Here is a 19,830-nt window from a genome sequence, read left to right as displayed (position 1 = left end):
CTGTCCTGTGCTGACACCTAGTGGGCAACGCCGTCTTTCGTCCAGGAAGGAATAAAACGCATCTTCAATCCTATCCCATCTATTTTCCGATCCGATCTATTTTCATAAGTCAAATGAAATACAGCAATCTGCAATGAAGTGTATCTTAGGGGGATTTGGGGGGGGGGGGGGGGGGGACCAAAGTCACCATTCAGAATACAGTACGTCATTGTTCATCTTTGAGTTCTGTGAGGTGTCCCGACGACTTCATCAAACGGAATTCGAACCGTCCTACAATCGTTTCGCACCCGCCATATAAAAATCTCGAAAAAAAGGCATCGTTTACTGAGAGTTGTTCATTCGACCAAAAAATTAATTGCCATCATCCGACGATTGGTGTCCTAATTACAAAAACTATGCCGTAATTGTATGTACTCATTTTATTATAATAAAGTCGTAAATGTAGACGAATGCTTTCATTTACTAAATGAACAAGTAGAAAGACAGAATTTTACCCATATCAGGCATCATTTGACAAGATATTAATTTAAATTTTGACGTTGTATTTCTAATCAAATGCTGGCGTAATTTTAAGACAGTCGAGTCGCGATTTCACCGACACTCCAGTTGCAGTTTTACGCTTTTCTCAGAGTCCCTGGACGCCTCTTCGAGTTTCCTGTACGTCAGTGAACGCACCTTTTGAGTTCCCCTTCGCCTCGTTGTTTTCTCGCTTTCCCGTCAGCACTGCAGCTGGCAGCGCGGTTTCGTCCTGCAAGGTTCCGCCGAGCGGCTCGACTCGTTGTTTGCTGGTCGACCCGGGAGTAGCGAGAGACGGACTTGGACAACCGACCGGGTCGAGAGGTGAAGTTTTGTGGGCTGAGGTGGGAGGAAGGGGGAAAAAGGGGGCAAAAGGGAAAGGAAAGGGGTGAAACCCCGACGGGGCGAGCGGAAGAAAGAAACGAAGCAGTGCACGGCATGAACTCAGCGAGAGCTCGTTGTGGATGAATTTGGCCATTTTTTAAAGCGAAAAACCAAAGTTTCTCCAAAAGTGTCGGCGGCGAAGAAGAGGACGACGAAGACAAGATGATTACGCCCTACTTCGTGGACAATTTCTGGGTAGGTTGCGTCTACTTTTCGGGGCTGTTTACACCGGGACCTTCTCGTCTCGTTTCCTTAGCGTCAAATAAAAAACAAGTAAAAAACAAAAAAGCAAACAAAAAATCTGTTAAAATACCCCGTCGTCGTTAGATTCTTAAATGTCATTATCACTATTATGCGTTATTGAGACAATGCCGGAATTTGGTCGGGCCTTTCAAGGGAAGGCGAGAGTCGACCGAGCTTGACAATCCCAAACTTATACGCCCCCACTCCCTCCCCCCCGTTTCATTTAGCCTTTGCCGATTGGCTGCCGTGGCTTGTGTGCGGACGCTTGCCTACCCTTTCGAGGAGGCCATTGGTTGGCGCGATTGTCACTCACATCTTTCTTGGGGGGGGCTCATTTTTCTTCCTTCCGTGAAGTTTCAGTGAGAGGCCAGATGTTTAGAATTTCCCCGAAGCTTTTTAAATCGCACAATTTGTTCGTCTTTTACAATTTGATAAATGTCATTGTTAAGTCTGAGAGCCACTGTTTGATGGCGTGCAATGTCATGTTTGTGCCGCGCAAAGGACGTTTCCCCACGGACATGATTTGACGTGGCTATGCTAGCTCAGACAAGAAGAGGCCTGACACTTATTAACTACTAAGTCACAGCAACGGTTTTGTATGATAATACCTTTTATTAGTAGTGTCGTGCCCTGGAAGGCAAAGTATTTAAGGCCATAATTTGATTCGAGCCACTCTTCTTAAGCCAGGCTTACGACAAATGTACACCACTTTTACTTACACCAAAATTCCCTTGAAATTTACAGCAGCCACTTGTCCTTAAAATACCTTATTGTGTGGGAGTGATTCATTAAAAAAAAACGTGTCGATGCTCGCACACAGCTGGTTAGTCACATTGATACAATGTTGAAAATCGAATATGTTGGCTTTGAATAAATCCCTCAAAATTAGCCTCGTAGCTCAGTCATTCTTGGCTCAAATTGTGCTTGCCTGACATGGTGTGGGTTTTTGTTTTCTGAAAACATTCGTGACTTAGGAAGTTAAAGGCCAAAAAAAGCTTGATGCAGTAGAAGCCTGATGGCAGTGTCAAAACCTGAGGCCGGCGGTCCAAATCTGGACCGCTGTGCGATTCGTTTCTGCTTTTGATTGACGGGAAACAAGGAGCCGTGCTGTGCCCATGGCCACGTTGAATGCCTCCTTTCCGCTGCATTATTTCCGGCCGGCACGTCCTTTATGGCGTGCCGGCGTGGGAATGTTGCCTGTCAACACAAAGTTGAAAAGATATCAACGAGATAAGAACGGAGCATTGTGTCGTCTCCTCTCGTGGTAGCTTGGGTGAAAATGACAATTTGGGTTTTTTTTGTTTTGTTTTGTTTAGTTGTTGTTTTTTTTTTTTCAACAAAAAAAGGGAAGCATTGAAGCATTAAGAAAGAATGAAATTGATTATTTTGTCAATGAAACCGACATTTTCGCCAGGAATCTCTTTTGTATGAGAATAGTTTTGGGAATAAATTCACAATTTTTACCAGAGTAAAGCTGTCATTTTACGAGACAAAAGTCCAAATTGAAAAGAACGGTGTCATAATTTGATGAGCACAGAGTCCAAATGTTACGAAACCAAAGTTGTTAGGCGAAAAGGCAACCGTAATTTGACATGACTGGAGTTGCAACGCACCAAAATGGCCTTCGTCATCATTTGACGAAGCATCAAAGCAAAGCCGAGGTGGAGAAAAGCCTCCTGGAACATCTGATTTGGATGCGGAGGCACTTTGTATGCGTATGGAGACCGCCATCCGACATGAGTTTGTATGTGATTGGTTCATTGTGAGCAGCCATCTCACCGGTCGTTTGAGGAGGGGGGGGGCGCACGCTTGAGCGATCGCACCATCTCCGTTGTGGACTTCAAGCGAAGGTGCAAATGGCCGAAGCCGACGCGCTGGCGAAGTGAACGGAAAGGAGGCGAGCGAGGCGCTCCGTCTGTCAGTCTGCCCTTTGTGCCTCGGCCACAAGAGAATCCAGTGATGGCAAAGATCAGCTGTGTGTTTAAGATGCGCGCGCACGCCTTGGCTGCCGACCGCGTTGACTTTTGACTGCAAATCATTAGCCGAAGGGCACACGCACTAACAGAAATCCCGCATCCTTGTTCCGTAAGCGGCGTGACGAGTTTGCCTTCCGAGACAAAAAGGATTCGTCCGGCATTTTCTCCTTCCTCCCGAGTCAAATGTTGGATGAAGAAGTGAGCCCAGAGCCTCAACGCGTCAAGCGTTGAGGAAAGGGGGCTTGCGCGGGATGTCGCGGCCCGGGTGAAAGTGCTGACTGTGTCGGCGCGGGCAGGAAGGAGGAAGTCACTGGGCAAGAATGAGGATGCTTGCTGAGGTGGCGTTGCTTGCCTTTGTCTCGGACTGGAAGCGCGGCGCTCGCTCCAACCATCGAGCCTTTTCCATCACAAAGCAATCTTTGCCGTTAGCGCTGGAGCAAAAAAGAAAAACAAAAACCCATCTGTTCTCACTCCTATGAAGCTGACCCTTGTCCTGCCTATGACCCAAATCTTTTCCCGCCAAAATCCAATTGCGCATCAGAGAATCCGATTGTTGGGGGCGCCTGCCTCGAGGAGATGGGCCGCCTACTGGTCTTGATTTTATTGAGAAAAATGGACCATTTGCTTTGATTTGTCTGATGTGTAACGTACACGTTCTTTTTGTCGCACTAGATTGCGTTCAATGGAGAAGGTTCACGAGACGTCAGATCGGATGGGCGGATGTTTTGAGTCGCTTCCAAAATGTGGTCATTCAAACACGATGGCGTTCACTCCGGCGCCGCGATGCGTTTCGGCGGGTGTCAATGATTGGCGGTTGATGTGCCGGGCCGCTCCCGCGGTCGCACGCAGCAGACGGCGGGAGCATTTCCCGAGATCCTTCAAAGACAAACGCCGAGAGAATTTGTCCGATTCCGACAACATTTGGAGTATTTGTAAGTGTTGGAATCGGCCAACCGACAGTCTTCCTTTGCTGCCGTTTTCTCGACAGGGCGACAAGAACAACGGCTTTGATGTGCTGTACCACAACATGAAGCACGGACAGATTTCCTCCAAGGAGCTGACCGACTTCATCAGGGAAAGGTAAAAAAAAAAAGAGAGAGAACGTTCAACAATGTCATTGTCATTGCTGAACTTAGAGCGAGAACTTTCCTTGAGCTCCTAGCTTCCTTTACAGCCTGAAACCTTGGCGCGTCAGAGCCAGAATCGAAAATGGCGTCAAAAAGCCACTCGGACCCCCAAAAATCTTACGAGAGCGCCGCTCTTTGCCAGCTACCCGTGTTGAGAAACGCGCACGGAAGACACGTAGTCCTAATTGGAAGAGTAGCGACGTATCATAAGCGTGTCGGAGGAAAGAGAAAGCGCGGCTTGATTTTGTCCCCCTCTGGCGGCCGACACGTCACCCTGCAAATGCGCCGCGCCCGCCTCTCCAGGAGCGTCATCGAGGAGGCCTACGCCAGGTCCATGAGCAAGCTGGCCAAGACGGCGGGCAACTTTTCCCAGCTGGGGTGAGCCGAGCGCCCTTTTGAGCCGCGTCGACCCGGTCCCAACGTCTGTCGGCGGCCATCTCCTCCGCAGGACCTTTGCGCCGGCGTGGGAGCTGTTTAAGGGCTCCACGGAGAAGCTGGCCGCGTGCCACATGGAGCTGGTGCGCAAGCTGCAGGAGCTCATCAAAGACGTGCACAAGTACGTGGACGAGCAGGCCAAAGCGCACAAGAAGGTGAGCGCCCGTCGCCGCTCGGCAGCGGACGAAGGGAGAAAAAACCGGGTTCTCCCGTGGTGCTCAGACAAAGGAAGAGGTGGCGTCCACCTTGGAGGCGGTGCAGAACATCCAGAGCACGGGGCAGGCCCTGCACAAGTCCAAGGAGAGCTACAACGCCAAAACCGTGGAGCAGGAGCGCCTCCGCAAGGAAGGGGCCACCCAGAGAGACGTGGACAAGGTAGGACGGCGCTCGTCGCGGGCCGTCACCGCCCTCCTTTTCTGGCTGCGGCCCGGCTTGAAAATCCACGCAGGCGGACGCGCGCGGTGGAAAGCGGGTGTTCTCGTGCCGACGGACCGCTCTTTGTTCCTTCCTTTTCAGGCCGGACTCAAAGCCAAAAAAGCCACAGAGACGTACAAGTCGTACGTGGAGAAATACGCCTACGCCAAGTCGGACTTTGAACTCAAGATGGAGGAAACGGCACAGGTAGGATTTTTATTTTATTTTATTTTTTTTTGCTTTGCCCCCGTGAAGACGACGCCATCCTCGTCGTCTTTGTCGCCGTCGGCAGCCCGTTTTTGTCCTGGCTCTTCAACGCGTTTGCTCAGGTCGTTTTCAGTGGCCAGCAGAGGGCGCCCTGGGTTTAGTGTCCAAAGTTGGAGAAGCGCCGAGCTGGCAAAGGAAAAGGCCACCAGCGAGCGCCCTGCATGTGGAAAAGTGTCACTTGCTTTCACATTTTGTCTGCTCTGACCGCAGAAATTCCAGGCCATCGAAGAAAGCCACGTCCTGCGCATGAAGGACATCATCCGCTCGTACTCGCGGGCCGTGGACGAAACGCACGTGCAAATAGGAGAGGTGAGTGCGCGCGCGCGCGTGCTCCGGAACATTCCGGCGGGCGGAGGCGGGCGTTGAGCCGACCGGGTTCACTGGGCGTCAGATGCATTATTGTCCGCTTTGATCACGCTAATGCTTTCGCCGGCGAGCAGGAAACGCGCCGTTCGGCCTTCCGCGCCCGACAATTAAGAAGTGCTCAAAACCCCCAGTGTGAAAGGCGCCTCCGTTGTCGACACTTGTTTGCTAACTCGTGGGGTTCATGCCGCCGGCAAACGCTTCTCGCCTCGTCCGCCGCGGGGCGCTCACGGGTTGTCTGTCGACGAGGCCGCCTCTTTCCCAGCTTTGATGAGGAGTCGAGTCACGCTGACGAGCGTCGGGGGGAAAAAAAACGGACTCTTGGATCCTGCAGCATGTCCCCTGTCCAAATTGCGCCCATTAATCACATCCGTAAATCCGCCAAATGTTTCAAAGTTTAAAATGAGGCGACCGAGCGCAAGTCCTCCGAAGGTTAGCGACCGCTAGGTGCGAGTGCGCCTGGACTCGCATCTTTCGGTCTGGCCGGCAGGCGAATGGAACTCATTTTTGACTGACACACACACACACACACACAGCCATGCGCGACTGAGGGATTTGAAGCCCCGCTATGGCTCAAATCATTTTCCAATGCAGAGAGTAAAAGCGCGACACGATGCCGAGAACAGCGGCATGGGGGCGAGAGTGGAAAGAAGCGCCCCGTGTGTGTGGCAGGTGTGTGTTTCAGGCTGCGTGCTCTGTTTGTTTTTGCAAGTGAGTGAGGATGCCTCGAAGGGAGATGCGTGTGGGCCAATGAGCGGCCTTCTCGTGGCAGCGGCACCCGACGGCTCGCGTGAGAACGCGTCCCCCCCCCCTCCCCACACCTCCGACTCCATCTCACAGAGCGAATGCAGTCCACCTCCGCGCGCGGCCCTCGGGGCCAGGTGGCGCGTGTGCGTTTGTGTCTTGATGCGAGACTCGGCGCTACAGTACATCAGGCACCCGAAATGCCCGCGCGCCGCCCTCGCATCTCCTCCCGGCCCGTCCTTCCCTGTCAACAATGGCGCGCCGCTGCCCCCCGTCCTCGCGTTGGCGGCAGAGCGGTTGCGAGCGCTTTGACCGTCTTTCCTGTCATGTGGCGGATTTGGAAGCCATTGCTTTGTGATGACTGAAAAACAATGCAAACGTCCGTTTGTGGTCAAGTCCAAATTTCAAAAGGAAAAGCCCACTGGAGCGGCTCAACTTTATTTCGGATCAATCGGAAGGCCTTTAACCGGTGGCAGGTGTGTGTTGAACGTTTCATTTCATTGCATTTCCCAACACGGCCACATCCCCGCATTCTAAAATTGTGTGCAAAAACACATGATAGGTTTTCTATTTGCCCCCCTCCCCCACCTCCTTTTAAGAACATTTGTCATTGTCAACGGAGTCGCGCAGGTCACATGTAGCGGAACCCTTTTTTTTTTGCTTTTGTTTTCATCTCACAACAACCTTTCCACAGGGCCGTGTCGAATTTTTCTCTGCACTGCGTTGTGTGGCACACGTTGCGTGTTTCCGTATCGTCGGTGTTGTTTTGCATTCAACGTTAGCTTTAGCCTAGCACACTTTCATCAGACCAAATCGACTAACAGCGGCGCACGTATTTCGGGTCGTATTCTATCAACTGAGAATTATTTAATGTGACGATTTTGTTTTGTCTCCCCTCCCAGCCCCTCCCGTGACAACAAATTTGAATTGCTCATCCTATTTTTAAAAATTAAAAATATCTTTGACTTCTTGGGGATTGCGCAGGTTCACAATGAGTTTGTGAGGAACGTGGAGAACACCTCAGCGGAGAGCTTGATACAGAAACTGGCCGAAAGCAAAGGAACGGGCAAGGAGAGACCGGGTAAGCCTTTTTTTTGGGGGGGGGGGGATTATTTCTCGGAGTCCCGTGCTGGACAAATGCAAAATGAGCGCAGTCCCAAGGGGCTACCGAATGTCAGCCACAACTCAGGGCAAAATACAATTTTGCTTGAAACGGCTCTTTTTCTTCATTAAAACCCCATCGCAAAAATGTCGGGTTTTTGTTTGCTTTTGTTTTTCGTGGTGGCCATCTGAAAGCGGTTCATGGCATTTCGCTTCATTTCAATGGCGCTCGTTGATTTGGTTGCCTGGTCGTGAAGGTACCTGGCGAGCGCTCCTCGCTAACAGATGCTGCACCGTGCAGAATGACAACGGTGCCCACCTTTTGGGTGCTTCCATTCCAAAGAATGCAGAAGAGTAAACTGCACGCGTAGCCCCAAAAGCTGATCCAGCATGCGTGCGGTGACAAGTCACCGACTGATCATTTGGTTCTCGTTGTTCATTAAGCGGGCACCGGCGAGCTTTTCGCCCGGGTCAAAGCTCAACAGTGACTCTTGTGTAAACTTTGCCCACGAGAGGCCGGCCGCCCCCGCATGTCTCGCTATTTATCGAAGGCGCACCGGAATGCTCGTCGTCTCCCCCCCCCCCCAGCATGCCATGCGTGTGAATATCTCAAGCCTCCGGGGGCCGTGACGTCGCCGCCCCCTCCTCCTGCTCGTCTCCACTCATGCGCGGCATTACGTCAGGCAAGCGGGCGGCTCATCTCGGCGCTGAGTGTGTGTGTGTGTGTAAACAATGCCTGAAAACCGGCCCTTGTCCAGCTCTGGCCCTCATTTATTTGGACAGCAGAATTAATTGAGGCGGTTAAAAAAAAAAGAAAAGAAAAGAAAAAGGGGAAAAAGCCCAAATCTTGTCCGCATGGAGCCGTTCATTAGCAGCCATCGGAAATAGATGATGAAATGACCTTTTTTGTTTTTAAAAGGGCCAAAATAAAAAGAAGAGTCTCTGAAGGACTCGAGGTCCCGAACGAACCTGTCGGCCTGAGAGCGGAATCGGGCCGCAAAATTCGCCTCCCGTCTTGGCGCTAGCGAGGTTGAATCCACTTTTTATTGCGGAAACGGCATGCTTGGAGGAGCGAAGGGGGGCGACCGACGGGGTGCGTTTGGAGTGTTCGACGATATCCAGCTGAGCTGTGGACTGGCGGCGGGCCAGACACGCAAACTCTGCCCGCCTCCCCACCTCCTTTTCAAGCACCCCCCTCCGCCCCCACCCCCAGTGCCACGCCAAGAAAAAAAATGAAGGAAAGAAAAAAAGCATCCGCTACTCACGCACGGCTGCTTGCCGAGTCCAAAAGAAAAGAGACGTCCTCCCCTCGATCAACAGACATCGGTTGAAGGGAGGGTTCAATGCTTTGCATAAAATGCACACGTCTTCTGGGGGGTCGGGGGGAGGGTTGTTTATGATGACGTCGGAAGTGTGCGATGTGCACAATTTGGGTCCCTCGGAATGTCTCTTTTTGGCTAAAGCTTGGGAATTGCAGCCTGGTATTTGTTATGAGTTTCACTTCTGAGTGCGACGCGGCGTGCTCTCGACTTTCAGGTGCTCTTTTATTTCTTTTCACTTTTCCGAAGCTGCGGGCTTTCTTTTGCCCGAGCGAGCGATGTCAGGAACTTTCCAGTCGATTCTGCGTGTGGGCGTAGGCCCAGGGTCGCCGCCGTCAAATGTTGCTACGTGCTACGTTGCTATTGGCCGATCGCTGGCGCCCGTTGTGACTCGTATCGATGAAGAAAGATTCATAAGGAGCCACCAATAATCCGGCGGCTCCTTATGAATCTTTGTGTGCCCAATGAAGCCAAAAAGATGAAAATGGTGGTGATTTTTTTTTTTTTTTTGTGGTCTCCTTAGGGCCCATCGAGTTTGAGGAGTGTAACGCCGCCATGGCCGCCGAAGGTAGGAGCTTCTTCACTCGCCATATCTCATCCGTGTCAACAAATGGCGGGACGCGCTCCCTTTTGTGTGTCCGTAGGTGCCAAAGCCAGGAGGAGAAAGCCATTCGGCATCCCGGGACGCCGGAAAGACAAAGACACCGACTCCACGTAAGGATTCGCACCAGATTGTCGCCGACAAATGAAATGAGGCCTCGTCCTCCAATCCCAAAAGACACCACGGCCCGTTAGTTTGTGTCGTTTCAAGCCACCGACCCCGCTGTTGAGCGGCGTGATTTTCAACCATCTATGGCGTCGGGAAATGTCACACAAACATTGGCAAGTGCTCGTTCGCAGCCCCCATTCGGTATGCGTGTCAAGTCACTCATTAAACGCTATGAAATGCCCGCGATCGCCGCCGGTGGGCGGAATCCTCCAGTCCAAGACCAACAGCATATTTTGGAGGCATCTAAAAGGTTTACTTCACCAATAATTTGAACAAAGACCCCCCCACACCCCAAAAAAGGGCTAAGTGCTGATTTGTAAGGGCGTGGGAGGAGATTGAGCAATGGCACTTTGCGACGCTAGAAATAATTGTACTTTTGTATTATTGTGCAGGAAGAAGCTTTCTGAGCTTCTGGGGGGGTTATTTTGGGTGGGTTTTTTTCCCCGCCCTTTAAATGTGTCAACGATGGCGATGGCCGCTGCAGTGGCGTGTTACGAGCCGTTGTCCGATGGGCGCCATTGTGCACATTTCGATGTTTGTCTGACCAATGTGGAGCGTTTTGTCATGCTGCCGTGTCCCTTTTGGTCTTGCAGGGAATCGACGGAGGCAGAAAGTGTGAGTCAACGCCTTCCTTCCTCTCTCTCCTCGTCGTGGTGGCGTGTCGTGTTGTGGTTGTCGCTGGCCATGTCGAGCGGCGGGCGGGCGGGGGGGGCGCTCATTTTGTGTCGTGTCTTACTACTTGAATGTGTGACTCTCTCTCTCGCTCGCCGCTTCCCCTCTTGTTTGTTTTGCAGATTTGCTCATTCATTCATTCATTCATTGGGCTTGTCTTTGTTTGTGTTTGCAGAACGCTGCCAACGGCGCTCCCCCCGGATACTACGGGGCCATAGACATTCAGAACGCTGTAAGCCAGCCAACACGCACGCACGCGCATTGTTTTCCCAAGTCTCCCGCCCCTCGTACGCGTCCCGTATCTCGAATGTTTGGGATGGCGATGAGCGAGGTGTTTAGGACGCATCCCATTTGCGGCCTCGGACGCCAGTCGGCGGCGGCGGCTGCCGAGCCGCGCTTTTCAATTTCCAATTTGCTTCCTCCCCCCTCCTCCCTGCCGCCCACGCGACTTGATTGGCCTTCGGCTTTTTGCAGAATGTTCCGCGAGTTGACGACGAGGGCTTCTGCATCCGGCCCGAATCCCTGGAGAATGATATCCTTCAATGTCCGCTTCTCAAGGCAAAAGAAATCCTTTGCGGTACGTGACGGCGTATCATTTAGAAACGACAAAACGAGCCACCCCCTCGCCCGCACACCAAAAAAGCAACAACTTTGGTGGGCCTTTTGGAATTGTCAGCGGGCCCACGTGCTGGTGAAGAGGGAAAAGCAAATTGCCGTGCGCTCGTCGGTCTGCGTGCTCGTTTGCTCGTTTGTTTTTTTTTCCCTTCTTCTTTGGCTCCTTAACGGGACGGGGCCAACATGCCAAAGAGAATTCCTTCTACTCGTCCAGCGACTCGGAGGACGAGGAGGAGCCGCGCAAGTTCCACGTGGAGATCAAGCCCGCGCAGCCCAACGACGGCGCGTACCACAACCGCGCCGCCATCGACGAGCTCAAGGCCTCCGTCGGCAACATCGTCCTGTCGCCGCCGACCTCGGTACGTCGCTGTGGAAATGCAACACACACACCCCCCCACCCAACTAATGGTAAGGGGAAAACAATTGGTTGTCTTTCTTGGCCCCGTGCAGTGAGTCAGTGGACGCTCCCGCTCTGCAACACTAGAGGGCAACAGGGGAAGGTTTTGGTCACGCTTGACTGGGACGGCATTCCTGGCCCCCTTTCAAGGCATTTATTTTTATACTTAACAAGAGCCTGAGCATTAGCTCGTGACTCGCATGAGGATTTACGCGATTGCATTAGCCCCCCCCCCCCCTCCAGGCGACTTAACGGAACACCAAGTTAAATACAGTGTTTACATACATTTCCCAGGATCTCTTAACTGGACTTGGGGATTTTCAACCCGCGTCTCCGCTATGCTTTCAGGCAAGGATGAAGAGTTGCCATCGTTGGCAGAAAAGTTGCCATCACATCCAAATGCCAACTGAGGCTATTTGCAGGCCAAAATGACAAGTGACGTTTCCTTTGTTTGAAGTGGCGGCGTGGTGTGAGCCCCTTGTCATTGGCGGGTGAAAATATTCACGTCCTACGCCGTGGCCGCTCTTCACGTATTTTCTCATCCGTGTCAAGAAGGAAGACGAGAAGGGCCGGTTTTCCAAAAGCAAAACCGAGTTACTTGACCTCATGGAGTGGCCACCTTTGATGAGCGCCATCCTTGCATGGAAATGGATTTTCATCAACTAACTAAATAGTCCAAAGGAGCGTCACACCAATCACAAAAGCGCCGTCATATTTAAATATCTCCTGTGTATATATCAATATGGCCCCTTTCAAAAAAAATGTTGACTACTTGATTTGCGTTGGCCAAAAGCAACTTTTTTTTTTTTTTAATTTCTGTCAGTCGGTTTTCTCTTGCGACTTGTTCTTTTCAACCAAGTTGACTGCAGAGTTTCTCTCTTTGTTTTTCTTTTTTTCAGGGCCAAATGCGGAGGAACCAGTCCAGTGAGTAGATCTTTTGCTCTTTCTTCCTTTTCCTTCGCGTCGTCCCCCGAGTGGCTTTTGAGCGGGCGCTTGTTTTTCAAAGTCGAGCCGAGCGAGAGCGACGTGCGGGTGGTGCCGGGGTCGGGGTTGGGGGCGGGGGGCAAATGGCCGTTCTTTGTTTGCCTCCGAGCACGGCGCGGCTGACGCTTGTGCTTTTCCCTCCCGGCAGGTGACGAGCTGGCCAAAGCGCGAGCGCCGGCTTCATACGAGTGAGTCCAGCAACTTTGTGGCGTCGTTCTCCTTTTGCGGGGGCCGCCTCAACTCACATTTGATTGCGTGGCGGTGGCTCCGGTGGGCCTCTCGGAGTCTAATTTTCAACAATTCACGCCCAGCCAAGGCGTGCTTGTCAATTGTGGTGAAGTCCTAAAAGCGCGCTGGCATTTGTATCACCTTGCCAACAAATAGAAAGAATTCTTTTGGCCGCAAGCAAACGTCGTCTTTTGCGGATGTTTTTGTCGGTTGGCCGCAGACTGAGCAACAACGACCTGCTGTCCCTGGATCCGCTCGGCCCGTTCCTGGGCGCCGCTTCCTCCCATCTTGCGTCCGCAGGTAAGCAAACGTTTTCTCAATTGTGCCCCCCCCCCCCCCACACAAAAAAAACCTCAAACCTACCTGATGTTGGTGAATTGAAACTCACCTCGATTTGAATGCCCACAGAATTACAAAGGGGGCAATACAAAATTAAAGGCGTCACATCTCCCCTTCGGCGTGCACCCCCTCCCTCGTCTGAGGTGTCGGCGAAAGCCGAGTTGGGCGCCGCGGCGGCCTTTGCGTGCTGCGTTTGTAGAGGCGCGACATTAGCGCTGACCCGGCGCCCGAGCGCGGCCGTAATCCAGCTTTAATTGGCACCTCGTCGGGGTCGCGCGGGTCTCCCGTGACGGCCCCCGCCCTCCCCGGCGCGCATTCTGTCAAACGACGGCTCCTTACCGTCGAAGCTTCGATGTCGAAAAGAGCATCGGGCGATTGCTGGCGTCTTCCTTTCTTCTTTGTGAACACGGCCGCGTGCGGCTTTTGTGTTTCTTTCATTGAAAAACTGATCGACCTCAAAACGGGACCTTTGGAACGGGGGTGTGTAGCCTTTTTTTTTTTTTTTTTTTTTCTTTCCCCCACCCCCAATGGCGCTCAAAAAGCTTGGTCGGCCTCGTCTCCGCGGGGCTCGCCGGAAACGCCCGCCCGGGCCCGCAGCGCCCCCGTGGAGCCCGCCGATCGCGCCTGCGACGGCGCCCTCTCCTCCGCGCTGGGGGCCCCAAGCGGGCGACGAGCGGCCAGCCGGGCGAGCCGCTTCCTGTCGGACGACTCTGCCGGCCCAGGATTTTCCGACACGTTCTTGTGGCCGAGCGACGGGGCTGCGCCAGTATTGCTGGGTAACGTTTGCGTGCTCGTCCTTGATTGATTTGGTTTTTTTCCATTGATTTTTGGGGGGGCGGGCTTTTAGGCTTGGAGTGTTTTATTTCTTTTCCCTCACTCTTTTGACTTTTTGTTTGATGTCCAAGTGTTGTATTTGGCCTCCTATTGACGTTTTCCTTGATGTGCAAGTTTTTGACCGGCCGCCTGTTTGTATTTTGTCGACTTGCGTGCGCCGACTCCCTCCCGGTTTTTCTTTGCTTTGGGTTTTGAGTTTGACCCGGAGCTGCATACGAAGCACGACGGCTCCGCTCGTCGGTCCTTTTCCTCGTTGCCCGATGGCCTTTGTTTTGCCGTCGCGTCGCTTTTGTTAATTTTTGAGCCGCTCGCACGCTCCCTCGATGTTTTGTTGAGCATGATGTCGACGTGCGTCGCACTCGTTGGTTTGGCCCAATTTTTCTCTTGCTTTGCTTGTGCATTTTGGCCCCGCCTCCTGTTTTGCCACTCATCGGCATCTGGCGCTGTGCCTCGCGTAGCGCCCAAGCGTCCGAGCGCCCCTGCGACGGCGGGCGCGCTGGTGCCGCCGCCGCCGCGTCCCTCCTCCCGGCCCAAACTCCCCGTGGGAAAACTCGGCGGCATCGCGGAGATTGTGAGTTGAAACCAAAGCGCTCGAAACGCCCGTCGCCGGCGCCATGACGACCTTCCGCTTCCCCTCCACCCTCCAGACGAGACCCTTCAGTCCGGCCGGCGCCAGCCCGCCCCCCGCCGCGCCGCTGGCCCGCGCCGAGAGCTCGTCGTCGCTGTCCTCCAACGCCTCGATCGGCGCCGCCAACAACCCCGCCGTGGGTAAGGAGCGCCGACGCCATTTTCAAAGCGGCTTTGGTCCCTTCGCCTCGCGGCCGCCTTCATTTTGCATCCTTCTCCGTGTCGTCCGTCCTTTTCGACTTTGATCTCCGGCGCTTCCTCCTTTCTATCTGGTCCACCTTTTGTTCCTCCTTTTTCCGCCGTCCTCGACGTCCCGTGGCCCGCGTGAGCTTTCTTCCCTCCCCCTCAACTCTCGGGCCTTCATCCGCTCTCGCTCTTGTCGTCGTCCAGGCACGTCCCGCGGCCCCAGTCCGGTGACGCTGGCGTCGCAGGACGCTCTGCCCATCGCCGTGGCCTTCACGGAGGCCGTCAATGCTTACTTCAAAGGCGCCGACCCCGCCAAGTGAGTCGGGCGTTCCTCGCCGGCGAGCTTTTTTTTTTTTTTCTTGAATTTTCAAGATGCGTGGCGTCCACCTTGGTGTGCCGCAGGTGCATCGCAAAGATCACGGGCGACATGACGCTGTCTTTCCCCTCGGGCATCGTCAAGGTGTTCACGGGCAACCCCTCGCCCGCCGTCCTCGCCTTCAAGTTGAAGAACGCCGGCCGGCTGGAGCAGATCCTCCCCAACCAGCAGCTCCTCTTCAGGTCAGCTTTTGTTTCTCTCTCCCCGGGAGCCGGCGGCGCTGGACACCGAGACGGGGCCCGGGTGCGGATTGAATTGAATTAGTTGGCGGACCCCGACGCGAGATGGCCGAGCGGGCCCCGACGGCCGTTCGGCGAGCCTTCTGACCCCGGGTGCGCCTCTCTTTTCGCGCAGCGATCCGTCCCGGGGCGACTCAGAGTGCAAGGACTTCTGGTTCAACATGCAAGCGCTGACCGCTTACCTGCGCAAAGCCTCGGAGCAAAACCCCGCCGCCTCCTACTACAACGTGGACGTCCTCAAGTACCAGGTCAGTCCTTGGCGCGCCATCGACCCTCGCGGGAAGCAGCCGAGGTAGTGCCAAAAGACGCCGCCATCGTCCCTCGGCCCAATCGACGGGATTTTCAAGATGAAATTTCCTATCCCGGAAAAAATAATAATAAACAACTATCCCCCCCGCCCCCCCGAAAACAATGCCTTCTGCAAGAATGTCATCGGGGACGTTTTCCTCACATAATGAACCGTTGCCGCACCCTGATCTGCACCTTCCGATGACTGCGCCTTGGCCACCAGGGGGCGGTGTAACGCATGTAGGTTTGATTAGGAAAGAGAAGAAGAGCAAACGGCCTGCGGTCGCGGGCTGTGTCTGCAGGCATTTGGCGTTACGTGCCAAACGCAGGAAAAACTCGAAATGTGCCATTTTCACCTGTTTTCCGACTTTGGTCACGTGGAGGCCGCTGTGTCGAAAGTTGCACTCAAAGGTGAACTCCGACCGAAGCGGCCCGGGGCAAGTCGGGCGACGGGGAGGGAGCCGGAGCGCCGCGCGCCGAGGCTCCGGAAGGGACAAGACAAAGATGGAGCTGACCCGGACTGCGCCGTGCGTCCTCAGGTGCGGTCGGACGGCATCCGCTCCACGCCGCTGAACCTCGCCGTGTACTGGAAGTGCGCGGCGGACTCCACCGACGTGCGCGTGGACTACCGCTACAACCCGGACTCCATGGCGGCGCCGGGCCCGCTCGGCGCTCTGCAGATCCTGGTGCCCGTGGACGGCGGCGTCACCGGCATGCAGTCGCTGCCCGTCGCCCTTTGGTTGGGACCGCACACACGCACACTCACAAAATCCATCCAATCACTCTTGTCCTGGAATAGGCGTCAATGTCCCGCTGTGCTTTCAGGAACGCCGAGCAGAGTAAATGTCTTTGGAAGCTGAGCGACATTTCGGAAAAGTCTGAAAACCAAGGTGGGTTTGTCTTTTGGAGCCCAAGAAGTCCGCTCAAGGCTTTGAGAGGGACCGCCGGTGGTTTTTCTTTAAAGGGAAGGTTGGCAATAAGGGCTTGAAGCTTTTATTTAGGGCGTGATTGATTGACGGCGTTGCTCGTGAACAGGCGCCGGCTCCCTGCGGGCCAAGTTTGAAGTGTCGGCCGGGCCGTCCAAGCCGTCCACGCTGGCGGTGCAGTTCATGGGCGAGGGCGGCACGCTGTCGGGCGTGGACATGGAGCTGCGGGGCGCCGGCTACAGGCTGTCGCTCAGCAAGAAGAGGTTCGCCACGGGTAAGGCCCCGCCCGCCCAAAGACTCGTGACGCTCGTGAGCACGCCACCGCTTTCTTTCCAAATGACTTGCTTGCTTTTTCTTGACGTCCCGCTTGACTGGTCAAAAAGTCCGAGCTGAAGTGGCGGCAAAACGCGCCGAGGGTGGCTCGGTGGCCTGCGGGGGATGGCTCGCTCAAAGTCTCTTTTCAACCCAACGAATAACATGGCCACGCTAACGCTTCCGTGCGAGGACGCGGTCGTGGCCTTTCTCAGCGACGACTTTTTCACCGTTTGCTTGTTTGAAAAAACAAAACAAAACACTCGTCAACGCGAGGAGCGCTTTCCAGATGTCAGCTGGGCTTGTCAAGTGGTCTGGATGTGAAGCGGAAAGGTGCCCGGCGCCAGCCCTGATTTCTTGCGCTTGTTGTGCCGTCTCAGGTCGCTACATGGCAGATTGCTGAGGCCGTTTGCCGAGAAAGCCTTTGGAAAGCCGAGGAAGCCTTTCGAAGGCCGCCGGCGGGAATCCCCGCAACGAAGCGCCGCCGAGTACCCGACACTGTTGACTGGAAAAAAGGCAAAGGTGAGCGTGGAGGGCCCCGCGGCGCTTCGACCGTTTTCAGCCTCTTGATCCCCAACGGAGCGCTTGATCTCATCGACGTGAGAAAAAGAAGGCGGGCCGCGCTTTTTTTTTTTCCTCTCGGCGTAACCCCGTGCACTGTATCAATATTAACAGCTAGAAAAACCTTCAGCATCATTTTGCGGACGGCGCGGCAATGAAGAAAGAGTCGAAAAAGCCACGACCTCAGTGCCTCCTCGCAACAGCGCTCGTTTTTTTCAAAACGGGCGTTTGGGTTTCAGGGCTCTTTTTTAAATGTGTTTTAAAACAACTGTTGTAAAAAGCGTTGCGATGCTTTAAAAATTAACTCGTAGCCTTTCAACAAAACTTGAACTTTTTTCGGGGGGGTCGCAATTTGTGCCCTTGTCAGCCAAGAAAAAACCGTGCCTGATCCATAGCAGCGCCTCTTGTTGGGATGCTGAAAGGAACATGTCTTTGCCATCCGAGGCTTTTTCCTAAAATGGCCGCCCGTCGGTGTGGCATGATCTGGAGATTCTTGTGTGCCGCGGACAAGAAATAAATCAGCCAATCAGAAATCAGCCCTTTGAAGTATGCCACCTTCTGAGTCGCCACTTTTAGCAAGCTGGTTCTTGCTCGAAAACGGGGGAAAGGGGGGGGGCTCGTGTTTGGCCACTTTTTTCTTTGCAAATTGATCTCAGTGATTGTCAAACATTGTAATTGCTTTCGTTCAACAAATAGGAGCCACTTATTTGTCTGTGTGTCATGAATTCTCACTGTGCCTGTATCAAATGTGTAATATATGAATCTATACAAATATATGAATGACTACTTTAAGCTCAGCGTCACTCATTTCATTATTTGAAGAAGCCGACTTTCAACGCGGTTGTCCGGTATCGATGCGGCGACGCCAATGTCGGGAGGGTCGTCCGGCGTCTTTGTCGTCCGTGTTTGTCCGAAGGCCCGGCGGAGTCGGAGGCTCCCCGCCCCGCCTAACCACTTGAGCGACGCGGCCGGCAAAGGGCCAGCCGATTCTCCCAAAATGGCCGTCCGAGCGAAACGGCAAGCCACCGGATTCCATCGATAACCGCCGAATGGGGCGACCCGTCAACGAGCTCCAAAGTATCCTCCCCGGCAAGCCATCAAAGTCGAGCAAGGCTCCAAAGCACGCCGGTCCCGCCTGCCTTCAAACGGCCAATGCGGAGCGGGCTGCGCTCGGCCGCCGCCTCCTCGTCGTTCCCCGGGGAGGGGCGGCGGACCCTTCCGTGCCGCCTTCACAGAGCCGTGTCACATACAATTTTGTCACGGTAAGCGAGTGTGTACGTTGGGGAAGGAGGCGGGTGGGGGGCGGGGCTGACTCAAACCTGCTCCCATCCTGGCTCCAATCGTTGCCTCTCAAAAATCGGAACGAAAAAGACCCAACCGAGACAACGCATCCACGCGCGTCAATCTGCGCAACGGCCGTGATGTTCTAGTCGGCTTTCCCTGCCGTTTCATGTCGCCGAAGGTGTGGAACGGGAGAAGGGCGCCGGAGTGGCTCAAGTAGCCCCGTCTGAAAACACAGCGCAAGGCAGCCCTTTTGGCCATTTTTCTTTGTTTGTTCAACCCGTTGGAATCGCTTCTTACCGACATTCCCAAGAGACCCGAGTCCCGTCTTTTTTTTTTTTTTTTTCCAGTCCGGGCGAGAATGCCCATTCATTGCACCCCGGGGGACCTTTGGACAATTCAGCTCCCAAAGACATTTGAACGAGGAGCCCCGCAATGAAGTCATGCTTGTGAAGAGGCCAACTCTGCCGTTTGGCTTTCAAGACCCCTTCTGTATTTTCTTCTCCGTTTTAGAGGAACGGCCAAATGAAGCCCGAGGCCAAGGGGTCAATACGACACACGCCATTCCTCGCGAGAGGAAACGCCAGGTTGATAAATATTTGGAATTTCCGAACCCAAATTGAATGTGCGCTGCTTCGAATCCGGGGGGGGGGGGGGGGGTCTTTCAACACATATGGACACATCGTGTGCTTGTCTCGCGCGCGCGTGTGTGTGTGTGTGTGTGTGCGTGTGATGATGCACAGGAAATGGTGTTTGCACGTCACTCCGTCGGCATGAACAATTCATGAATCCACGCACGCGCCTACTCGTGTTGTGCAGAGAGCAGATGGTTGTTGACATTCTTTATTTGTCGGCACCCTTCGGCAAATGGAGCACGCGCGGAGCACGCAGAGGTCCGCGGCGCGTCGCTGGCGTGTTGCGGCTCGCGCGGGGCGCCGTATCGCGTGATCGAGGAGCTTGACGTGCCACCCCGGCATCGCTCGGTAACTTGTGCGTTGAAGAGGAAGAGAGCCCTCGCGACGCTTTGTCCTCTAAGTGCAGCGAACGTTTTCAAACACACGCCGGCGTCCTAAAAAGCGGAGCTTTTGGACGGGGGTCCTTGCATTTCAAGTCGAGGATGCATTGCGAACGGGAAAATAACGTGGCGCCGGCGCGATTATCCGAGCGATCCAGGAAGTGTGCTTCCCGGGAATAATTCGTCGGATTGAACTGAAAATACGTTCAACAAATGAAACGGGATACGGTTTAAAACAAAACGATTTTTATTTCACAATAAAAGAAAGAAAAGGGTGGACATTCAAGCCCGA

General features: G+C 53.9%; 2 protein-coding genes across 5 annotated transcripts in view; both read left to right on the top strand.

Moving 5' to 3' along the window:
- The window catches only part of btf3 (basic transcription factor 3), a 76,003-nt gene that overhangs the window by 16,979 nt on the left and 39,194 nt on the right, over positions 1-19,830 (top strand). The gene's annotated exons all lie outside the window — the stretch shown is intronic.
- fcho2 (FCH and mu domain containing endocytic adaptor 2) lies at positions 662-18,034 on the top strand. 3 transcript variants are annotated; one of them, XM_052051162.1, is made up of 27 exons: positions 662-1,095; positions 4,108-4,199; positions 4,550-4,624; positions 4,695-4,836; positions 4,904-5,056; positions 5,198-5,302; positions 5,573-5,671; positions 7,454-7,550; positions 9,413-9,457; positions 9,534-9,603; positions 10,252-10,273; positions 10,506-10,562; positions 10,805-10,864; positions 11,131-11,304; positions 12,242-12,266; positions 12,475-12,514; positions 12,775-12,854; positions 13,436-13,669; positions 14,186-14,298; positions 14,375-14,495; positions 14,745-14,856; positions 14,943-15,098; positions 15,271-15,403; positions 15,983-16,182; positions 16,269-16,333; positions 16,479-16,643; positions 17,062-18,034. In XM_052051162.1, exons 1-27 carry the CDS (start codon positions 1,063-1,065, stop codon positions 17,082-17,084), a joined length of 2,691 nt encoding a protein of 896 aa, XP_051907122.1. In that variant the 5' UTR covers positions 662-1,062; the 3' UTR covers positions 17,085-18,034. The 3 variants fall into 3 exon arrangements, with proteins under 3 accessions (XP_051907122.1, XP_051907123.1, XP_051907124.1); XM_052051163.1 differs by lacking the exon at positions 13,436-13,669 and having other exon boundaries at positions 663-1,095; XM_052051164.1 differs by lacking the exons at positions 662-1,095; positions 4,108-4,199; positions 4,550-4,624; positions 4,695-4,836 and having other exon boundaries at positions 4,927-5,070; positions 5,211-5,302.

Source organism: Hippocampus zosterae, chromosome 18 (assembly GCF_025434085.1).
Source record: "Hippocampus zosterae strain Florida chromosome 18, ASM2543408v3, whole genome shotgun sequence".
Taxonomy (NCBI): domain Eukaryota; kingdom Metazoa; phylum Chordata; class Actinopteri; order Syngnathiformes; family Syngnathidae; genus Hippocampus; species Hippocampus zosterae.
This window is presented reverse-complemented; position numbering and strand designations above follow the sequence as displayed.

Coding starts and splice junctions, on each gene's coding strand:
- fcho2 (XM_052051162.1), top strand. CDS start 1,063: ATGATTACGCCCTACTTCGTGGACAATTTCTGG. Junction 10,865..11,130: donor CCGAATCCCTGGAGAATGAT/ATCCTTCAATGT, acceptor CGGGGCCAACAT/GCCAAAGAGAATTCCTTCTA. Junction 12,515..12,774: donor CGAGCGCCGGCTTCATACGA/GTGAGTCCAGCA, acceptor GGTTGGCCGCAG/ACTGAGCAACAACGACCTGC.